We start from the raw sequence: 22776 nt of genomic DNA, 5'->3' as shown, positions 1-22776 counted from the left end.
GTTTGCTTTATGACATTATACATCTTGTTTTATTCATTTAAAAACATTCTGAGAAAGGGCCCTTTGGCTTCAGTAGACTGTTAAAGGTGAGGGAGAAGAGTCCATGACCAAAAAAAAAAAAAGATTAAAATCCACTCCTTAATTTAACAGATAAGAAAAAGTGAGGCCTCTATAGATTATATGATTTTCCTAAGGTCACATAAATATAAAGAGGCAGAAATTCAGCACTTTTGAATCCAAGTTCAGTGCTCTTTCCATGATGCCCCTAGAAATTTGCATCACTTAGGTTCTTTTTTTATCTATTTTCTAAATGCTTCCTTTTTCACATCAGGTAGTTGTATGGTGAGTAAAGTAAAATTGTTCAGAATTCTAATAGACTTTCCGTGTTGGTATAGACACTTTTTGAACACACTTTTTTGGAGGGATCTTTTGGGTATGTATGTAAGTATATGAAAATGTGGATGCTGATGTACACACTTTGCCAAGCCACAAGCGTTAGAGTTTTCCATGGTAGTCTCAAGTGTGAATTATATTGTCTCCTCTAAGATGCTTCTGTCTGTAATTAGCATGAACATGATAACTGAAATTCAGCTAATCTAAAAGGCTAATTTTAGTAATAGTGCCTCACATTTACATAGTACTTTAAAAATTCTTTGCTCATAACAACGCTGGTAGTGGGCAATACAAATATGTTTGGCATAGAAAGGTGAAGGTTCCAAAGTGGGGATGCCAAGATTCACATGGCTTAAAAGTGGTAGAGGTGGGATTTTAATTAATTAATTAATCAATATCTCCAAATACCAGTGTACTTTCCTGCCTCTTAATAGTTTGTCTTCTTCCTTATCGAAATGTTTAGCTCTCTTGGGGCAGCTGGGTGGAGCAGTGGGTAGAGTACCGGCCCTGAAGTCAGGAGGACCTGAGTTCAAATCCAGTCTCAGGCCAAACACTTGACACTTACTAACTGTGTGACCCTGGGCAAGTCACTAAACCCCAATTGCCTTTAAAAAAAAATTAGCTCTCACTAATGGACTGGCAGGAAGTAAGGATGTAATAGTACCAGAATGATGAAGTAAGAAAGTGCATAGAAAATAGGAGAGTAAAACTAATGTACTTAAATTTCTGAGCTAAATTCAGCGTTGTTTAAAATGAATGAAAGAAACAGAACAACCTCTTGACTATAAGAGTTGGTAGAGTGAAAAGTTATCCTGGGAATACATCATCAAACATTTATTAATGCCTACTGTGTGGGCCCTGGGGATGCATAGACAAAAATGAAACAATTCCTTCTCTCAAGGAGGTTACATTTTATCAGGGTAGATAAGATGTTCATGAATAAAAACATATATGCAATAAATACAAAGTAAATTTGGCATGGGAGTAGGGCACTAGCTGTGGGTGGGAATCAGGAAAGGTTTTGTGTAGAAAGTAGCACTTGAGCAAAGTTTCGAAAGAAACAAAAGATGCTTAGAGGTGGAAGTGAGAAGAGGATAGGCAAGCGGTACATATGATATAGGGTAAGAATATGGAATTGGGAAATGGAAGGTTATGTCATGTGTGAGCAATAAAGAAGGCAACTAATGTTTAATAAGGCTGAAAAGTTAGTTTGGGTCAGATTATGAAGAGTTTTAAATGTCAAATAGAATAGTTCATATTTTATCCTCAGAAACAATAGATCAGGGGTTCTTAACCTTTTTGTGTGTCATAGACCTCTGGGCAGTCTGGTGAAGCCTGTTGAACCCCCTTTCAGGATAATGTTTTTAGCAGCATAAAATACATAGGCTTAGAAATAATTTATAAATAAATAAATAAAAATTATAAATAATAGTAATAAGTAAAATACATTCCTTACATACAAAGGAAGCCAATTATGGTGAAACTGTTATTTTAAAAAAATTAAGTTCACAGAGCCCAAGTTTATTGAGTAGGGAAGGGCATGGTAGCACTTGTACTTTAGAAAAATCACTTTAGCAGAAGGGTGAAAGATAGATTTAGAGAAGGGAGAGACCAGTTAAGATGGCCAATTTGGAGACCATTGCAATATCCTCATCTGCAGTGCAAGTGAGAGACAGTAAAGGCCTGAGCTACATCGGTGTCCAGGTAATTAGAGAGAAGGCATCAACTACAAGAAATAATTTGTACAGGTAGAAATGATAAGTTTTGGTATCTAAATGGACATGTGAGGTGAAGGAGCATGAGGAGTTAGAGATATAACTCTGAGGTTGGGAAGTTGGGGGCCTGGAAGAATGGTGGTACTCTCAACAGAAAAAAAGAAATTCAGAAGAGATATGGTTTTGTTCAGAAAGATACCAGGTTCGATTTTGGACATGCTGAGTTTGAAATACTCGCTTGACAACTGGAGATCCATAGCTTAAGCTGAAGGGAGATGAGATGGATTAACAAATCTGGGAATTATCTGCATGGAGAGGATAACTAAACGCAGGGGAAATAATGAGTTCACCAAGTGAGTGAGTGAGATTGGAAGCGGGCTCAGAACTTAATCTTAGACCCTCAGTTAGGAGACGTGATGTAGATGGTGAACCAGCAGAGGAGGTTGAGAGAAAACAGCCAGACGGGGAAGAAGAGAACCATGAGAGAACAGTGTCACAAAAGCCCAGAGAGGCCTAAGTGCCAGGCCAGGAGAAAAGGGTTGTGAAAACTGTCAGATCTTACACAGAAATCAAGAAGAATGAGATTTTTAAGCCTTTCACAAGCCAGTACCAACCTATATTTCTAGTGTCTTACTCTCCTTCCTTCACACTCTAGTGCAGCCAACCTGTCCTCTCTTTCATAGGAGCCTTCCTTCTCCTGTCTTGTGCATTTTTTGCTGGCGTGTCCCCCATGCATGGAAAATGCAGTCTCTTTACCACTTTGTCACAGATCCCTTGATTCCTTCAAGATACCACTCAGATATCCCAACTGCTCATGCCCACCCACACTCCCTAACTGCCTTGCATTTATTTTGTGTTTATTCTATGTATGTATTTATTCCATATGTATATGTTGTCTTCCCTGGCAGAATATAGGCTTCTTGAAAGTAGAATTGTCTTATCTATTGTATCCCCAAGCTCAGCACAGTACTGACACTAGAAGTCACTTAACAAGTGCTTGTTGATTGGTTTAGCAGTTAAGAAATTATAGAACACTTTGGAGGGAGAAGCTTCAGATGAATGATGAGGGTCTAAAAGCCAGATTGCGAAGGATCAAAAAGTGAATGAGTGAGAGGAGAGGAAGTGGAAACAGCTTTTTCTGGGAATTTTGGTGTGCTCGTGGAGGGAGATACAGAATGATCACTGGAGGAGTTGGTAAAGACTAATTAGAGTTTTTTCAGGGGTGGACAGACTTGGATGTGTTTGTAAGAATCAGGGAAGGTGGCGATATTAAAGTTTAAAAAGAGAGGTAGGGATAATGATGGAAAAAGATGGGGGGGGGCGCAGCTAGATGGCATAATGGATAGAGCACCAGCCCTGAAGTCAGAAGGACATGAGTTCAAATCCAGCCTCAGACCAAATACTTGACACTTAATAGCTGTGTGACCCTGGGCAAGTCACTTAACCGCAATTGCCTAAAAATTTAAAAGAAAAAGAAAGAAAAGATGGAAGGGAATAAAATCAGAGATAAAGAGAAGGATCACCTCTTCGTCAGAGACTAGAGTAAATTGGGACCGGGGCGGGGGATGATGGTGATGATGTCAAGGAGTTCCAAGATGTAGGGAAGAGGCAAATGGCCTCTCTTTTCTCAATAAAGCGTGTTAGGTCCTCAGGTAAAAAGGAGGCAGTGGGGAGGAGATGGTGTGGAAGACTTGACAAGAAAAGAGGTTTAGAACAACTTCTGGAGAGGGAATTAGAGAACAGTTAGGGAAGAGAAAAGGAGGAGAAAAAAGTTGTCTTGGTATGTTGAGTCTCGTTTTTTGAAAAGTTTTTAAGAATAGTATGAACAATGATCAACAATTATTTAAACTACTTTAAACATAATAATGTACAAGGTGACTTTATGTTTTCATTCCTCTTATGATTCTCTGAAAATTAGGTATGCAGATTTGAAGCCTTTTAAAAATTAAACCTGTATTTCATAGTTCAGATAGTTTTCCAGAGTGATAGTGATTTTAGAGTGATAATGAGATTTTTCAAAATGATTTTATCAGTGCCTTATAACCACTTCTGCCTGTAGTGATTCTCACTTCTGGCCCTTTACCAGGCATATCCAGACGGAAGCAGCAAGGAGAAAAGAAGAGCAGCAATTGCACAGGCTTTAGCTGGAGAAGTCAGTGTTGTACCTCCATCTCGTCTCATGGCACTGTTGGGACAGGTAAAGGACTGTGCATTATCGTGTATAAATTGGCTTCACAAATTTAAAAAGGTCTTCCCCCAAACTAAGTTCTGTTTATATTTCAACAGCTGATCCCTCAAGGCTACCAAGGAAGGTACTCAGAAAATTAAATAAATCTAATCTTTCTTCCTTTTTCATTAATACCCTTTATTTTTATATCACTTTCATTTCCAAATATATCCTGTCCCCAGAGATCTATCCCGTATAACAAAAAATTGAAAGAGAGGTAAAAGACATTTCAGCAAAGCTAATCAATACATTAACTAATCTAACAGTACATTATTCTGTGTTCCTCCTCACTTCTGCAAAAGGGAGGGAGATACATTTTCTTCTTTATTCTTCAGAGTCAAGCTTGGTCATTGTATTTACACAGTGTTCAACTTCATCTTCATCTTTCCTTTTACTAACTTTCCTTCTTTACTTTCTTTGGTGTTATTACAGCTTCATGAGTAGCCTTGAACTATTTGCCAGTCTGTGTTCTGAAAATTATCAAAACAAGATTCCACTATGTTATGATTAGGCTGTAGAACAATCAATTTTCTTATGTTTTAAATTGAATTTCTTTAAATATCTTTTTAGGCTTTGAAGTGGCAACAGCACCAAGGTTTGCTTCCTCCTGGTATGACTATTGATTTGTTCAGAGGTAAAGCAGCTGTAAAAGATGTGGAAGAAGAGAAGTTTCCTACACAGTTAAGCAGACACATTAAGGTGAGTACTTATAATGTATTTTCTCTTACTTGGCCAACTATCATTTTTTTAATATAACTTCAGTATTGTATCTAGTGTCTGACGTACTCCTGTCTGCTATTAAGAATGTTGCAGCCCTAATCCCAGACATAATAACTCAAATTTATATAGTATTTTAAGGTTTGAAAAGTTCTTTCCAGGACAGCTAGGTGATGCAGTGGATAAAGTTCTGGCCTTGGAGTCAGAAAGACCTGAGTTCAAATCCAGTCTCAGAGACATGACACTTACTGTTTCCTCACAGTAGCTCTGTAAAGTAGATCAGGTACTATTGCCCCCATTCTACAAATGGAAATAAATATTTGTTGAATTCAGAGGGGAAACTTGGGCTCAGAGAAGTGTCAGTGACTTGCTCACAGACCCAGAACAGTTTACAGTCAGACCCAGGATTTAAACCCCGATTTCCTTATTCTCAAGTCAAGACAATTAGTATAAAAAATAGGATTAATTTTTAATTTTACACATAGATTAATGAAAATTAGAAGTGTAAATTTGGCATAATTTCTAGGGATGTATTTGTTCAGCAGTATGTTAATCTCTATTTTTTTCTAGTCTGCGCTACTGATTATAAGCTGGCTTTTTTCTATTTTTTAATATCCATATTATTTATGAATTACTTAAGAAAGGTTATATTCAGTGATATTGCCATTTACATTATGTTAACAGCCTCCATACTTTATTAAATTTAATTTAAAAATATTACAAAACATTTTACAATCTTTCAGATCTTTAACAGTGATACAGTATGTTGAATTGATCTTATTATATTTAAACTTTCACAGTAAGATTATTTTTGGTGACTGTTAAGTGTCTATTAAGTACTTAAGCATTTTTATAAACGTGAAGTAGCTAAAGAGAGGCTTTTGTAACATAATAGATAGAGAATTAACTTGCCTTTATCACATACTACCTGTGTCACTATGGGAAAGTCACATAACTCCTCAGTGCTATAGCCAACCCAAAGCCTATAAGCGAGAAATGAGTTGCCCTTCTACATCAGTGGAGGGAGTTCCTTGTATTGATAAAATCAAGACTCCTTGAGGGGTTATGTGACTTGCTCATGGTCACATAGGTAGTATGTGACGGAGGCAGGCCTTGAACCTATGGCCTCCTGACTCCAAAGTTAGTTCTCTATCCACTCTATCACAGTAAATAGACATCTAACTGGCAAAGTGGATAGAGTCCTGAACTTGAAGTCAGGAATATCCGAATTCAAATCCTGCCTCGCTATGTGACCCCTGGGCAGGTCACTTAACCTGTCTCAGCCTTAGCTTCTTCATCAGGTAAATACACCCTACCCCCCAAAGAAAAAAGTAGATAAAGAACACGTGAAGATTTCTGAGTTGTGTTGTCTCTATTAAAACATATCATGTCATTATCTTAATTTAAGTAATGAAAAGTGCCTATATATAGGAATCAATTAATACTGAAAGTGTCTATATGAATATTAATAAGGATATTTGGGAAGTTTTCAGGTGTAACTCTTAACAGGTGAATGTGATGCCTGTAAATATTTATATAGTGTTTACCCCTAGAGAGAAACTAGATAGAATCTGATACAGTCTGTTAGTGCCACTTTTTGCTATTAATCCTGTTATAAAGTAGTAAAGTGGTTGAACTGAAGGGCCTTGGCAAAAATACAGTCTAAGAAAAGGACTTAGCTCCTGCCAACAAATCCTGGAATTCCAAAGAAAAGACCCCTTAGAAAGCAGACATTTGCTTTTCTCTCAGTTTTTCCTTCACAACTTTAAATGAGACCAACCAAGGAAATCTTAGTTTATTCTGTGAGATAGTCCAGCATTGCCAGATGGTTAGGGTTTAGATGAGGGGGAAAAAGCCTTCGGTAAAATATGTTTTCTTTGTTTTTGTTTAAAACAGTTTGGCCAGAAATCACATGTGGAATGTGCTCGATTTTCTCCAGATGGCCAGTATCTGGTAACTGGCTCTGTTGATGGATTTATTGAAGTATGGAACTTTACAACTGGAAAAATTAGGAAGGTAATGTAAATTTAAAGCGCTTAAATTTTCTAGTGAAAGAGTGGATGACTACAGATAGATTTTTTTTTTAGCTATACAATCTGAACTCTTAAATGTGGTAGAGAAAACAATATTCCTGAAACTGTCACAGAGAACTGAGTTGTTAAGAAAACAGAAGACTGCTAGTTGGAATGGATCTGTGGGTTCCTACTCTGTTCTGGGCCCTGTTTAGGCTCTTGGAATACAAAGATGAAAATGAAACAATTCCTGCCTTCAAGTAAGTTACGTTCTTTTGGGAGAAAACGACATGTACACAGAGAAGTAACTTGGATGGGAGGGAACTAGTAACTTGCAGTTATAAGTTGCACTTGAGTGAGCCTAGAAAGTGTGGGGGTCATGTGACCAACAAGATGGCAGAATAAGCACTTTTCTCCAATCCTCATGACCTCTCAGACCTCTCCAGAATAAGTTATGCACAAGAGATAAAGCCATTTCAGCTGTCCACCATGTTCTAAGACACCAAGAACTTAAACAAAATTAACAATTCAAGGAACTAACTGCAAAGAAGGTTAATCCTTTAACTCCTAATGCACTCACACAGTATCTCTTCCCCCACTGCCCACCACACTCGAGTAGCAATGAAGAACAAGCCAACACAACAGAATTCAATTCTACCCTTCCCTCTTCCCAGTATCATGGAAATCCAAAAGGCAGGCCTTTGCTCAAGCTGCAGCAGCAGCATGGCGGTGCTCTATGCTGCAAGAGAGCTCAATCAGAGAGCTAAAGATCAAAGGGAACTGTAAGAAGGGGGGGGAGAACTGATATGACTGTGTCCTCCAGATTAGGTAAAAGAGTACAGACATCTATAAATAAGTATTGTAAGACAAAGGAAAATGAATCACTACCTTATGAAGCAGAAGACCCTGTGGATGCCTAAGAGTGTATGAAGCCACCATAGGATATTCCTGGATGGTTTGAAAAAGAAGTAAGAATTGTAAAAGCAGAAAAGCGAAATACAAAAACTTGAATTCATGATGCCAAGTCTCACCAAAGAAATGAAAGAGAAAGAATAACTGATTGGGAATAAATACAAATACGTAGAAGTAAAAGATAGCCTGTGAAAAGCAAAAAACAACATTAAAAGAAAATATTATTTCCATATGAATAAAACCTATTGATTTTTGAAACAGAGTGCATAGAGAGAACTTGAGGATTATAGGGCTCCCAGAAGAACCCAAGCAAAAAATATGAATGCCATAATTCAAGAAGTAACATAAGAAAACTACCCAGAACTTCTGAATACAGAAAACAAAGTTCCAGTTAAAAGAATCCATAGATTACCTCCAGTAGGAAAAAAATCTACGCTTCAAATTTCAAGAGACTTAATGGTTAAATTTAACTATTCCACTGACAACAAATTATGCAAGTGACCAGTAGAAAAAACTCAAAATACAAAAGAAATTCAAATAACACAAAACTCTGGTACCCACCCAAAATCACCAGAGAAAATGGAATGAATAGATTTTAAAAAGTAAAGGAGCCCAAGGTATAATTCTGCTCTACGAATCTGAGCCTAACCATTAATGAAAAAAGATAGACACTCAATTAAAAAGAAGCATTTGAAACATTCCTAGAACAAAAACCATACCTCAAGAAATTATTTGCCTTTCAAATACCCTTAGACAATGGATAAACAAGAAAGGTAAACAAACAGTAGCAAATAAGGGTAACAATGACAAAATAACAGGGCAACCATTAAGAGATTTCTATCTAAATGCATACAAGACAGCAAGCAGAAGTCAAATAGAAGTGTGATTGGAGAGAGGCCTGAAACATCACAAATTAAACCTCACAGCATCCCCCACCTGCAGGTGAATTGTTACCTTTTTTAAAAAAAAAAGGACTAAATTACAGAATAGGAGAATGCATAAAAGTGCTGAAGAAGGAAGAAAACAGAGGGGAGTATGTAAAGTACCCTAATTAAGTCAGAAGCTAGCAATGAAGGAAAATAACTTCTTTAGTCTCTTGAGAAGAAGAGAGCATACAAAAGAATGGGCAAGGAAGGAAAGGAAAGAATTTAGGGGGTGGAGAATGAGAAATAGGAAAATCTTATTTTAGTGATGGCTTAAGGTACTGATGAGTACCTTAAGAGAGAAGTAGAGAAGAGAGGGTATATAAAGGGAGATCAGGAGCTTACACTGGACAGAATCTCTAGGGCTTTGGTAATTAGAAGAACCACTCATCCTGCCTCAGGAGAAGCATGTCAGAGCTTCTGAGGGCAGTTGACACCCAGAAGAGTAGGAGAACATAGACCTGGAAAGAAATTTCAAGGCAAATGGGGGGAAAAGTAACCATAGAAAGGGCAAAGGTTAATAATGAATCACACAACCAGGGACATAGGAAAATTTCTTCCATGAGGTGAAATTCTCTCTATCACCTGTAAGAATGGGTATTTCTAAGTGAGAGGCACAGTAGAAAAGGGGACTAGGGTGGGGAGGGTGAATATATATATATATGAGGCAGTAACAGAAACTATTTAGAAGAGCAACCAAAAAAAGCTGTCATAGAAGCTTTAATTCCTGAGGAAAACAAAGAAGGATAAAATAACCATAAGGGCCATAAATCAAAAGGCTAGAATAGACAAGGAAGATAAATAATGAAGAAAATAAGAGAAAGAAATCCTTTTCAGAAAAAGAAGCCGAAAAAGGAAATTTTAAAAGTTGAAGGTTGATTTTACTTGAGCGGTTAGAAAGGAGAGAGGAAGAATTTAAAAAGAACTAATAATAAGTTAAGCAGAATTTTTAACACTAAAGAAAAGGATAATAAACAAGGTGGGACTAACTTAAGACAGTACCATGTTTACACAGGAAGAGGAAAAAAATCCCAGTTTGGAGGAAAAAAATATTAAAGATAAATGGAGGGAAATAAAAACCTAACTTATAACTTTAAATGGGAATAGACTAAACAGTCCAGTAAAATGAAAAAAAGCATGACAGACTACATAAGAAAATAAAACTCACAGTCTGTTGCTTAACAGAAACACATTTTAAAAACAAAGACATACACAGAATTAAAATGAGGGGTAGAAAAACCGATTTACTGTACATTAAGTAAGTCCAAAAAAGCAGGAATTGCAGTCATGCTGTCAGCAAATCAAAAACAAGCATTCAAAACATAAAAAGGGATAAACAAGGAAATTTTATTATGCTAAAGGAACCATAGGCAACAACAGATAACAACATAAAACATATGCTTCAAATGACTTAACGTCTAAATTCATAAAGAAAAAATTAACCGAACTACAAGAACACATAGTAACACAGTAGTGGTTGGAGATTTCAGTGTCTCTCTCAGTTTTGGATAAATGTAACAGAAAGATGAGCAAAATGGAACTGAACAAATTGCTTTTAGCTAAAAGATTTATGGCTTCTAAATGAAACTACTAAATTTATATTTCTCAACGCCACGTGAAACTTTAAAAAAAATTGATATATATTACAACACAGAGATATTACAAATAAATGTAAAAAAGGCAAAAATAATTGAGCCTTGAAGGAAGCTAAAGAGTCTAGAGGATAGACATGAGGGGGTTCATTCTAGGCATGGCAAAATAGGAGATGCACTGTCATGTATAAGGAAGAGCAAGTAGTCCACTTTGGCTAGAACAAAACTATATGAAGGAGAATAATATACTTTAAGCCTCGAAAAGTAGGCTAGGGCCTGATTATAAAGTGTTTTAAGTGATGAACAGAGGAGTTTTTAGTTTATCCTAGAGGCTGGAGTTTTTCATAGAGTTTATTATAGTCTTTTTAGCAGAGTAGTGATGTCACCGGACCTATTTGTTAGGAATATTAATTTGGCAACTGTTTGCAAGATGTATTGGAAAAGTAGAAGACAAGCGGCAGGAAAATTAGGAGTTGTTGCAGTAGTCCAGGTGAGAGATGACATGGTCCTGCACTATAGTGGTGGCTATTTTGAGTGGAAGGAAAGGGACAGAATTCAAGAGATACTGTGAAAATAGAATCAAGAAGACTCGGCAACTGATTATAGTCAGATTACTGCAATCTGGCTGGAAATCTGAGTGATTGAAATGATAGTAATGCCCTCAACAGGAATAAGGAAGTTATAAAGAGGAGAAGGGGTGTGGGGAGGCCAGAGAGGAGGCAGGATAATTGGACATCCTGAATTAAAGGTTCCTTTCAAACATCCATTTGGAAATATCAGTATTTCCTCTCCTCAATCACTTCTCAGCTTCTTAACATATCACACCCAACTGAAACTGCTCTCTCCATTGTTATTTATGTTCTTAATTGCCAAATCTGATGGTCTTTCTCAGTCCTTATCCTTCTCTTTTTTTTTTTTTGGTTGGGCAATAGAGGTTCAGTGACTTGCCCAGGGTCACACAGTTATAGTAAACGTTATGTGTCTGAGGCCGGTTGTGAACTCAGGGCCTCCTGAGTCCAGGACCAGTACACTAATCCACTGCGCCACCTAGCTGCCCTTGGCCTTATCCTTCTCAGCTTACCTGCTACATTTGATACCTCTAGGTTTTCATGACACCACTCTCCTAGTTTTCCCTTCTCAGAATCCTTTGCTGGCTCATCACTCATATTACACGCCCCTAGATGGGTATTCCTCAAGATTTTCCAATGTATGAACTGATTACACATATCACTAAGCCACAACCTGGGTATTATTTGCATGAATCTTTAACCGTTTAAATAAATCAAAGGCCCTGTTCTTTTCTTCCTCTAGACTCTCTTTTAGTAACCTCATCAGCTTCCATGGGTTTAACTATCGTCTCTCTGCAGATAACTTCCAGAGCTACAGATCCAGCCCCATTCTCTCCCCTGAACTTAAATCCCACATCACCAATTGCTTATTTGATATATCAAATTGGATAAGCTGAACATGTCCAAAACTACATTTGTTAACTTTCCCCCTAAATCATCCCCTCTTCCACATTTTCCTAATTTCTCTTGAAGGCACCACCATTCTTCTGGTCTCCCAGGTCAGTAACCTCACCCATTATCATCAATTCCCCACTCTCCCTCACCTCACATATCCATTCAGTTATCAGATCTTGCCATTTCAATCTTCCCAGCATCCCTTACATCAGACCCCTTCTCTCCACTCACATAGCTACCACCTTAGTTCAAATCCTCATTACTTCTCACTTAGATTACTGCAAAAAGCTTTCTAATTGATCTCCCTGCCTCACATCTCTGTCCTGCATTCCAGTTGTCCTGCACACTGCTGCCAAAGTAATTTTCCTTAAACCACAGGTTTGATCACGTAACCTTCCTATTGAGTAAACTTCAGTGGCTTCCTATTGCCTCTAGGATAAGATATAAACCCCTCTCTTAGATTTCAAAGTCCTACATAATCTGGCTTCCAGCCTGTCTTTCCAGCTTCGTTGGACATTACTCACCCCTCATACTGTACAATCTAGCCAGACTGTTCTTCTTTCTGTTCCCTACACCCATCTCCAGTCTCTGTGTCTTTACCCTGACCATTTCACTTGCCTTAAATATACTCCCTCTCTGTCTCCATCTTGTGGAGTCGCTCTCTTCCTTTGGGTTGCAGTGCAGGCACCATTTTCTGCATGAAGTCTTTCCTGATCCCCACAAATGCTAGTGCCCTTCATCCAAAGCTACTTTGGTATATTTGTATTTATTCACTTCATATGTATGCTTTATGTATTTGTATATGTGCTTGTTGTTTTCCCACTTAGAATGTGCGCTCTTTGCAAGTATAGATTGTTTTATTTTTTGTACTTTTATCCCCAGCACCTAGTTCGTGTTTATCTCATTCTGAATTGTGTAGTCTATTTAAATACAGTGTTCTAAAGTATTTATATTATATGGTTTTTTTTTTATAGAAAAAGTATAATTGAGGTAGAAAGTATGTTGATGCCCATTAGGCAAGGCACTACTTCCTACTTGATGACAGTTTACCCTAATATCAGATATGGTACTTAGGAAATAGTAACAGTTCCTAGAATGCTAAACAAGCAGATCCAAATGTATAAATTGATTACACAAACCTTGGCATTATTTTCATGGATCTTTAAGTATTTGAATAAATCAAAATCATATGTGTATTAAGCATCATCCATGTGCATGGCACAGAACTTAGTGATGTGGGGTTTTATAGAATGTGAAAAAATTAATTATTCCTGATTTTAAGGAATTTACACTATGAAATAAATGGTCTTTGCTAAACAGTCCAATTATAGCTGCCTTCATTTTGAGGTTGTCTTAGTAACAGTTGAATATCATTTTCTTTAGGATCTCAAGTACCAGGCACAAGACAATTTTATGATGATGGATGATGCCGTGTTATGTATGTGTTTCAGCAGAGATACAGAAATGTTAGCAACTGGGGCCCAAGATGGGAAAATAAAGGTATGAACTAATCGTGTGAGCTCCTTCTCACAGAAATCTTCTATGTTCCATTGTAACAAGACTAGGAAACTGTATAGCGATATATTTACGATTTCAAAGGAACAGCCTGCAGCTGATACTTTATTGCTTGAATTTTTTAACTAGTAGACTGTTGGGGACCAGGTTGAATTCAAAAGGAGTGAACCCCTCCAACAAATTAACTTGGGCTCTAAATTTTATTCAACATTGTTGAATTAAAAGGATTCAGCTGTTGCTGTATTTTATTTAGTTCAGCTGAACAAATAATTTCTATGCTATTTTCACAGAGTTTAGGTTTTTTTTAATTTTTAATAATAGATTCACAAACAGGAATTGTTTCTTTGTTGGTTGTGTATGATAAAAGGAATGTTCTCACAAACATAAACTGTTTTTAATTTTTCTAGGTGTGGAAGATACAGAGTGGACAGTGTTTACGGAGATTTGAAAGGGCACACAGTAAAGGTGTCACCTGCCTAAGCTTCTCTAAGGACAGCAGTCAGATCCTTAGTGCATCTTTTGATCAGACAATCAGGTACATTTGGATGCAAAAATACCATCTTTTAGTGTGATAAGAAGAAATATGTAGTGGATGAATTCTCGAGAGCTTCCTCAGAGATACTTAAATAGCAAAAAGGTCATAACAGAAACTTCTTAGAGTTTGTTTCCTTTTTTGTAAAGTAGGGATGGCCTTCTTACCACCTACCTTTGAGGGTCATTTGAGCAAAGTGTTTTGGAGTTTTGCATGACTACACATGTATAAGCTATGTCAATTGCTTGACTTCTCAATGGGGGGAGGGAGAGAATTTGGAAAAGAAAAAAATTGTTTGAATTGTTTTTACATATAATTAGGAAAAAATAAAATATTTTAAAATATTTTTTTAAAAAAGAAAAATATTTTGCAAATTTTAACTTAACATATAAATATGAGTTGTTAAAATAATACAGAGTTGAGACTGGGGCAGTTGTGACCCTTTATGTCTCCAAGAAAGTCATACTTAGGCTATTACAATCAGGTTGGGTCTTTACCAGGAAAATATAGCCAAGGAATGGTTCAGATCACACAGTCCTAACAAACAAGTTTGTAGATAATCATCAAATGACAGGGTAGGATACAAAAGGTTTATTTTTGGTATAATTCCCAAGTATTTAAGTATCTTTCAGAGTAGTTAGTTATTGGGCACTAAATCATCCCCAGTATTATAACTTAAAGTAAGGTCATTTCAAAAGTATTTCTTCTTTGTGAGTGATTTCAACACTATTCAACTCTGGATTTAGAATGTCTCTTTTAAGAAAGCTATTCATGGGGGCAGCTAGGTGGCGCAGTGGGTAGAGCTGCAGCCTTGGAGTCAGGAGGACCTGAGTTCAAATCCAACCTCAGACACTTGATACTTACTACCTGTGTGACCCTGGCCAAGTCACTTAATCCCAACTGCCTCACCAAAAAAAAAAAAGAAAAGACTTTTTATGTTTCCTAATTTTAAATGATTTTTCCTTCTTGACATTGAGTGCATTATAATTCCACGTCAAAGAAGTGTAGTACAGAGAAAGCTGGGTCGAAATACAAATCTGTCTCTGACACTTACCCATCTGTGTGATGATGTGCAAGTCACTTAGCTTCATTGAGCCTCTGTTTCCTCATCTGTAAAATGGGTATAATGCCAGCAATACCTGCCCCCCAGAGTTGTGGGGATCAAGTGAGATTATATATATATATATATATATATATATATATATATATATATATATATATATATATATATATATATATAGAGCACTTTATAAAACTTAAAGCGTGACAGAAATGTCAGCCATTATTGTTGTTGCATTGATTTTTTTTTAATTTATTCCATGACAGAATTCACGGCTTAAAATCTGGGAAAACCTTGAAGGAATTCCGTGGTCATTCTTCATTTGTTAATGAAGCTACTTTTACTCAAGATGGACATTATATAATCAGTGCATCATCTGATGGCACTGTGAAGGTTAAGTAGTTTGCCATTGAAATAGTTTATTTTGGGATATCTGTTTCATCTTCAGTCTCTGAAGCCTTATCAGTAATGAGAGCTACCTGTCACACCTGAATCCATTTCAATTCAGCATATACTTTTTCATTCTTTTTCCTTTCTCTTTTTAATTTAATTTTTTTTAATTGATGGAAATCTATTTTCTCTCCATCCCACCCTTCCATTGAAAAGGAAAGAAAACAAAACCATTTTAACAAATTCATAGTCAAGGAAAGCACATTCTTATATTGGCAGTGTCCAAAAAGTTTATCTCAGTCTGTATCCTGAGTCCATCATTTCTCTCTCCGGAGGTGGGTAACTTGTTTCATGATTGCTTAAGAGTTGTTAAAGTCTTTCAGAGTTGTTCATTTTTACAGTTTTGTTATTGTATAAATTCTAGCAAGCATTTATTAAGCACCTGTGATGTACCAGGCACTGGGCTAAGCCCTGAGGATAAAAAGAGAATAATGAAAGAACTCTTGCCCTCAGGGAGTTTACATTCTATTAGAGTGAAGTAGGATGTACACAGAAAATCAAGTACGAAAAAAATTAAAGTAGTCCTGTTGTAACCATGGTTGTATTTAAATTTTGACAACTGAGGTATTACATGGACGATTAATTCCCATCTTCTAGTGGTAGGTGGGGGCTGGAAATCCCAATCATCCTTTTAAACATTATTGTGAATGGAAAGTAAATAACCCTCCTGGATGGCTGTGGCTGTCTCATTTTTTGCTTTTGTTTCCCTATGCTCAGTGCCTGGCATATAGTAGGAGATTAAGAAACACTTGTTGAATTGAAAAGGTAGTTCAGAAGTACTCACAACTCTCTCATAAGGCTTAATTGAAGAAACTAAGGGTGTTTAGCCTGAACAAAAGAAGATTTACAGGATATATGATTATTGTCTTTGAATTTGCATATTTGAAGGGTTATGATGTAGAAGAGGGATTAAGTTTACTCTATTTAGCCTCAGAGGGTAGAATTAGGAGCTGTAGTTAGAAGCTATAAGAAGAAAGATTTTAGCTCAGAAAAAACTTCCTAAAAATTAGAGCCATCCAGAATTGGAATAGGCATGCCAGTCCATATCATGTTAGGGAACTGGGTTCCCCGTTATGGAAGATATTGAGCACAGGTTCAGTGTCCACTCATCAGGGATATCATAGAGAAGCTTCAGAATTCAGATAGGGTTAGATCTTTCAATTCGGCAAATACATGCCATATGTGGGGCAAGGTGCTAACAACTATGGAGAATATTTTAAAAACACATGGTACATAGGCCACACCTTTCAAGGACGTGCAATTAGATTGGGAAACAAGCAATAGATGTACTACATAAAGCAATGTGAGGAGAAGGGACTAAGGAAGAAATAGTTTAAGATCAATAATGAAGTTTGTTCCACTTTCTTTAAGGCATAAGCAGTTAAATACAGCACGATCAGTAGCTATTTGCTATATTCATTCATTCATTCATACACAGACCCAGATATCCCTAGATAAATTGCAATGTGTAAATTATTTCAGTTCTTGTATCGTTGCACGAAGTACTTCTGATGGCTAATCAGCGTCCTTTTGCAGGTAAAATCAGACATCAAGACTCTTAGGTACATGTATTTGTTTATGCTGTGATAGGTAGTCACAAGAACACTATTCTGTAATTTGAGCCAGATGGCTAATGCTGTTACTTATATGAGATATTGGTATTGGCACATATTTCTGTGCAGTACTCAATATTGTTTTGTGCATCATTTCATAGTACCCTGAGATGTAAATTGTTTCCCAGGGTGTTGCCTGTCAGTCAAAACCACCTTATCTTCAGCCTACAAAATGTCAGCATGAAACAGTGATTATCATATATATTCATTCTTTTTATCTTTGCAAAGGAAAAGGGAATAAGGACTTGAGAAAGGAAAAGTGTTTGGAATAGGTGCTGTGGGAAACAGTGATTTTTTTTAAATTGGTGAATGATGGGGAAAATGTTTTCCGCACAACCACAAAGTCCCAGTTCAAGTTATGAAGTGTAAATCCAGAAGAGACAAAATCAGTGATTTTCTTCACTACCGCTAAGCATTCTGGATGCAGATGGTAGTGGCCACCAATGCTGCAAATTAGCAGCGCAGAAACTGGTCAGTGGGCAAGGAATTATAAGGTAGTGTAGAGGACGGAATTGAAATGACTGATTTGGGGCTCTAGATGGAGTAAATGAGCAAGAGAAACCAAAGCAGATGTGAGGAACCTCAAGAATAAGGAAAAGTGTCACTTAACCCCAATTGCCTAAAAGCAAAAAAAAAAAAATAAGGAAAAGTTCAAAGACCAATGGTTACAGTGGGGATGGAGCAGATTCAGGAGGATTGAGGAAGTTTTTAAAAGGTCAAAAGGAAAGGAAATTGTGGTTGGAAAGATAATTTTGACCTTTGAGGTCTCAAGTAGAGCTGCCTCAGGTTAATATAGAACATGACCATGTCTGTGGGTGACAGAGGTAGGAATATAGATATTAAAGTCAACAGTCCTGATCCGAAAGTAGTAATAGGGAGACATGGTCATTCTTCCACCTCATCCTGAAAGCTCGGTAGAGTAATTATAGCAGCAGCTTCCATTGGAGAGGATTGCCAAGGAAGTGGTACCCTTGGATGATAACCACCTTTCATTTCACTTAGTGCTAGAAAAAGAGCAATTATAGGGAAGTCTGTTTTGAGCAGGAATTTGAAAAGGTAGAGTTAGAAGTGGTTTGAACTTGGGGAAAAGCAGAAGGGAGGTTAGCATCTCAGAGGAGGCAACAGGAAAAAATGTCTTTCACCTGCAGTGAGAGAGGAAGCTTGTCCACATAGGGGCATTATTGTCCCATCTTACTCTGCCTTCAGACTACGTCTGGAACACTGTGTTTAGCTTTAAGCATCAAATTTTAGGAAGGACACTGATAAGGTAGGAAAAATCCAGAGGGCAACAGGATGGTAAAGACACCCAGGTTCAGGAAGATTGGTTAAAAGAGCTAGGTATATTTGGCCTGAAGAAGAGAAGATTTAGGGGAACATGATAGTTGTCTTCAAGTGTTTGAAGCAGTGTCAGAAATTAAAAGAAAAACTAGATTTGTTCTGTGAGAAAAAACTTAGGAACAATTAGATATTTGTCCTGTTGGAATGAGCTGCCCTCAGACATACTTAATTTCCCCCCAGAGGTATTTAAGCAGGGTATGATGATCATTTATTTGATTGTAAAGGAGATTCTTTTTCAGTTTTGTATTGATCTAAATGGCTTCTGTGGTCCCTTCCAGTTGTTAAGATCCTAATTCCTGACCTGGGGCAGTGGTTCAGGATAATGGAAATTCAGAAATGGAGGGGTGAGGGTGGAGGAGGAGTGAAATGTTACTTTGTTGTTAAATGTCCCAGGATAGTCATGGAATTAACCTGTTAACTAATACAGCTGCTGATATGTGGCTGAACACCACAGGGGCATTCACTTTTAAGTCACTGGTACTGACTGGACCTAGAAAAAGTAAGGGCCAGAGTTCTCAACTCAAAGCTCAGCCTTGGTCCTCAGAGAAAAAGCAAGGTCCTCTTGCTTCCCAGAGCCTTTGATCTAGGACTTTTCAAGAAGAAATGTATAGAGATGGGCCTCTTGTGGCCAATGAACCTACAGAAACCTGACTGTCAGGGTCTACTTTAAGTAGCCTTTGGCCATGGTAGAGTGGAAGAGCACTTGATTTGGAATCAAAGGACTTAGGTTCAACTCCCAGCTCTGCCCTTCATGCTAATTTTTGTGACCTTTGGCAAATCACTTCGCCATTCAGCATTTCAGTTTCCCAATCTGTAAAATACAAGACTTGGAATATATATATAATTTTTAATCTCCCAACTCTCTGGGCTTCTTCATCAACTCTGCATATTCTGTTGTGGATACATCTCTTGTTTGATTCATAACACAGCATTGAAGGGAGGTGAAAAGAATTAGGATATGTGCTTTTGGTAGGATTCATACAAGAGTGATTTTAGGTGAGCTATCATCATTTCTGCCTCAGTGACTGAGAACTGAGGAAAATACCGTCTCCTCATACCCCTCTCTATGTCATTTGTAACCACTGAACGAAGCAAGAGGTAGAAATAGTCGTGATAATAATAAACAAATACCTCCTGAGCAGTGGCCAATGTATAAGGTATGGAATATATCAAACTAACATCAAAAGCTCTTCATTTGTTGGTTTGTGTTGCCTTAGTTGTCCTTTTAAAAAACTTTTTAGTCCTACAGTAGAAGAAATGGATATGTTTTAAAACTTCCCTGTGTTTCTTCTTTTGATAGATTTGGAATATGAAGACCACAGAATGTTCCAATACTTTCAAATCTCTTGGCAGCACTGCAGGGACAGACATCACAGTCAACAGTGTTGTCCTCCTTCCTAAAAACCCTGAGCACTTTGTTGTATGTAACAGATCAAATACAGTGGTCATCATGAACATGCAAGGCCAGGTGAGTGATCAGAAAGTATGCTGGCTTCTTCAGGTACATACAGAGGAGTGAATTTTGTGACCGTCCTTTCATCCAAGCTTAGCTAAAAAAATTTCTGTCATTTTAGCCTTTCTTTTGTAATGTTTTCCCATAATGTATATAAACTAGGTTTGTTTTACATAAGATCACTTAAATTCCTTAGATTTATGAAGTATTTCTTTAAAAGTTCCCCCTGTGATCTTTATGTTTCTCTGTCCTGCCATGCTGTATGCCTTCCTTTATTGTTAGATACTCTACCAAATTTCCTTGCACCTAGTAAATTATTAATTTATCTGAATATTAGAACCTGTAACTTATTAAATGCTCATCATAAAGTAGTCTCCCAACCCTCTTTAGTGTCAGTGTGGCAGTTTTTGTCACGTAGTTCTCTGTTCAATTTTGCTGTTGATAGAAAAGTTAGTATGTGAAAACTTAAAGAGAAGTTTCCCACTGAGTAAAGCTGTTGACCTAAAGTAACATAAGCTAGCAAGGCAATAATAACACATTTCTTTCAGTTAAGTGTTCCTGTGGTGATTAAGTCTTGTACTCCCTATATAGAAATTTCCTCTACCATTGTGATTAGCATCTTCCCTACAACTTATGGCCTTAGAGAGTTACCGTGGGAATTGAGAGATTAAGTGACAGTATGAGTGTCCTGACTTCATGCTTCCAGAGGCCAGGTCTCTAGCCACTACATTAGGCTATCTCTTCCCTAATATTAAATAGTTAAATATTTAAATGAACATCTCCCTTAGTAATAAAATGTTTAAATAAATTAAGATTTTTAAGTAAAATTAGACTTTGGTACAGTGGTTTATTGATTTCAAAGGCTCTAGTAAATATGGTGATTCACAGAATAGGGGTTAGTAGACTAAATCATAGGATTTACTCACAAACTGTGAATTTTAAACTTGGATCTATCATTGAGTTTAGTTTATTCTAAGCTCCCTATGTCTATGCCTTTGAATTTTATTCTTTAAAGTAGGATGGGCTAATTCAGCCTGTCGATTCAGAGAGATGAAGGATTTTTCATCTCATTACAAATAAAAGTACTATGTAAATGCAAAGTAACATGTTCATGTCACAAACTTGCTCATCCAGAGACAGTTTTGTTTGTTGGAGGGCTGCTGGGCATATTCATTTTAGTGGCATGGTGCCTGGCATGAACCTCTGGTAGGCACTTAATACAGGCTTTTTCATTGATTGTAGATTGTCAGGAGTTTCAGCTCTGGTAAGAGAGAAGGTGGTGACTTTGTCTGCTGTGCCCTCTCCCCACGGGGTGAATGGATCTACTGTGTGGGTGAAGACTTTGTGCTCTACTGTTTCAGCACGGTGACTGGCAAATTGGAACGAACTTTGACAGTGAGTATTACAGCTTCTCTGGGTATAATTCGGAGTTACACCAACTCCCCTGTCCATCCATAGCTCCGAAATTCTTAGGTTTTTCCTTAAGTAGACTGTTTTCATTACAGTAATGAGTCAAAGAGTTATGTCAGTGTTGAACAGCTGGATAATAGAACCAGACTGCTTTGAGTAACCTCAACATTACCTCCTTAACTATATTTTTATCATAAATATACAGCCTAATAGAGAATCACTAAACTGGCTTACCTGCTAATGCTGTAGGGCCGTGTCACTTTTGAAAATGTAACAGGAAACAACTGCAGGACAAAAACCTCCAGTGCCACAGACGGAAGGAACCTTATAGATTGTCTAGAAAAGTCAGGTCAGCCCCTTAATGGTTTGGGCCAAAAGTCATCCTGAAGCCTTAAAACAAAAAATAATAGATATGTTCTTCGAGAAAGGTCTAAATGTGGTCATTGTACAGTTTATTTTGCGTAAGAGTATGTGTTATAAAGGAAAGTTCTTTGGGAATATTGTGAGATAATAACAATGTAAAAAAAATCAATAAAACTTTTTTTGAAAGACAAAAAATTTCTCATGTTTTAAATCAAAATGAATTGTTAGTTTTTGAGTATAGATATTTGGAGCTATAAAAGAAGAACATACATTTTCTTATATACTTGGCCAAAACAGTATCCCTCTATCACAGAGTTCTTAACTTGGGGTCCATGAACTTGGCGGGGGGGGGGTTGTATATTTTGATATATTTCAGTGTAATTGATTTCCTTTCCTTTGTATTCCTGTGTATTTCATGTATTTAAAAGCATTATTATGAGAAGACATCAGTAGACTTTCCTAGATTATCAAAGGGGTCCATGATACTAAAAAGGTTAAAAAAAAAAAACAACAACAACAATCTGTTGAAATAATTCACTCTTTCTGACCAAATGCACAGAATCAGGAGAAACGAATAAACATGTAGTAATGAAAGAGGAAAACGTTACCAGGTGAGCCAGATTAAGTGTAGCAGTTCATGGGGTGATGTGTCATGACCACATTGCCTTCACACTCTGATGAGTATGTAAATAACATTCCAGTATTACTTTTCTAAGAGGAATCATCAAATTGATGTATCATAGCACTGTATCAAATAGATTTTGTGTCTGATAATGAGTGCTGATTTTTCAGAAGCCATTACAAAGCAACTTAAATGTAAAGGCTGGATAGCGAATGGAACGAGCTCCTGGCTTCTTGTCTCAGCTCTGTCTTAGACCCTCATCTTACCTGTCTGCTTTGTAGAATGAGAGGGTCAGACGAGATGGCCTCTGAGGTCCTTTCCCAGTCCAAAGATCTGTGCTTCTGTATGTAATTTAAATTAGCTTATCTTGTCTGGAATTATTCTTAAATGGATACTAGTTAAATTAACCTCAATAAATTTTTGGCAGAGGTGTAAAAAATATATGGAACATAAATGCTGCTGTAGC

The 22776-nt window shown here is 37.1% G+C and overlaps 1 protein-coding gene across 1 annotated transcript in view; it reads left to right on the top strand.

Moving 5' to 3' along the window:
* Window positions 1-22776, top strand: part of SMU1 (SMU1 DNA replication regulator and spliceosomal factor) — a 32629-nt gene that overhangs the window by 6212 nt on the left and 3641 nt on the right. Inside the window, exons 4-11 of the mRNA XM_021004547.2 lie at window positions 4195-4305; window positions 4906-5034; window positions 6949-7068; window positions 13338-13454; window positions 13877-14004; window positions 15328-15454; window positions 19763-19930; window positions 21158-21310. Coding sequence (XP_020860206.1) covers window positions 4195-4305; window positions 4906-5034; window positions 6949-7068; window positions 13338-13454; window positions 13877-14004; window positions 15328-15454; window positions 19763-19930; window positions 21158-21310 — 1053 coding nt within the window. The remainder of the gene's footprint in view (window positions 1-4194; window positions 4306-4905; window positions 5035-6948; window positions 7069-13337; window positions 13455-13876; window positions 14005-15327; window positions 15455-19762; window positions 19931-21157; window positions 21311-22776) is intronic.

Source organism: Phascolarctos cinereus, unplaced genomic scaffold, assembly GCF_003287225.1.
Source record: "Phascolarctos cinereus isolate Bilbo 61053 unplaced genomic scaffold, phaCin_HiC Scaffold_4;HRSCAF=312, whole genome shotgun sequence".
Lineage (NCBI taxonomy): Eukaryota > Metazoa > Chordata > Mammalia > Diprotodontia > Phascolarctidae > Phascolarctos > Phascolarctos cinereus.
Note: the sequence above shows the minus strand (reverse complement) of the source record. Positions and strands in the feature narration are given on the sequence as shown.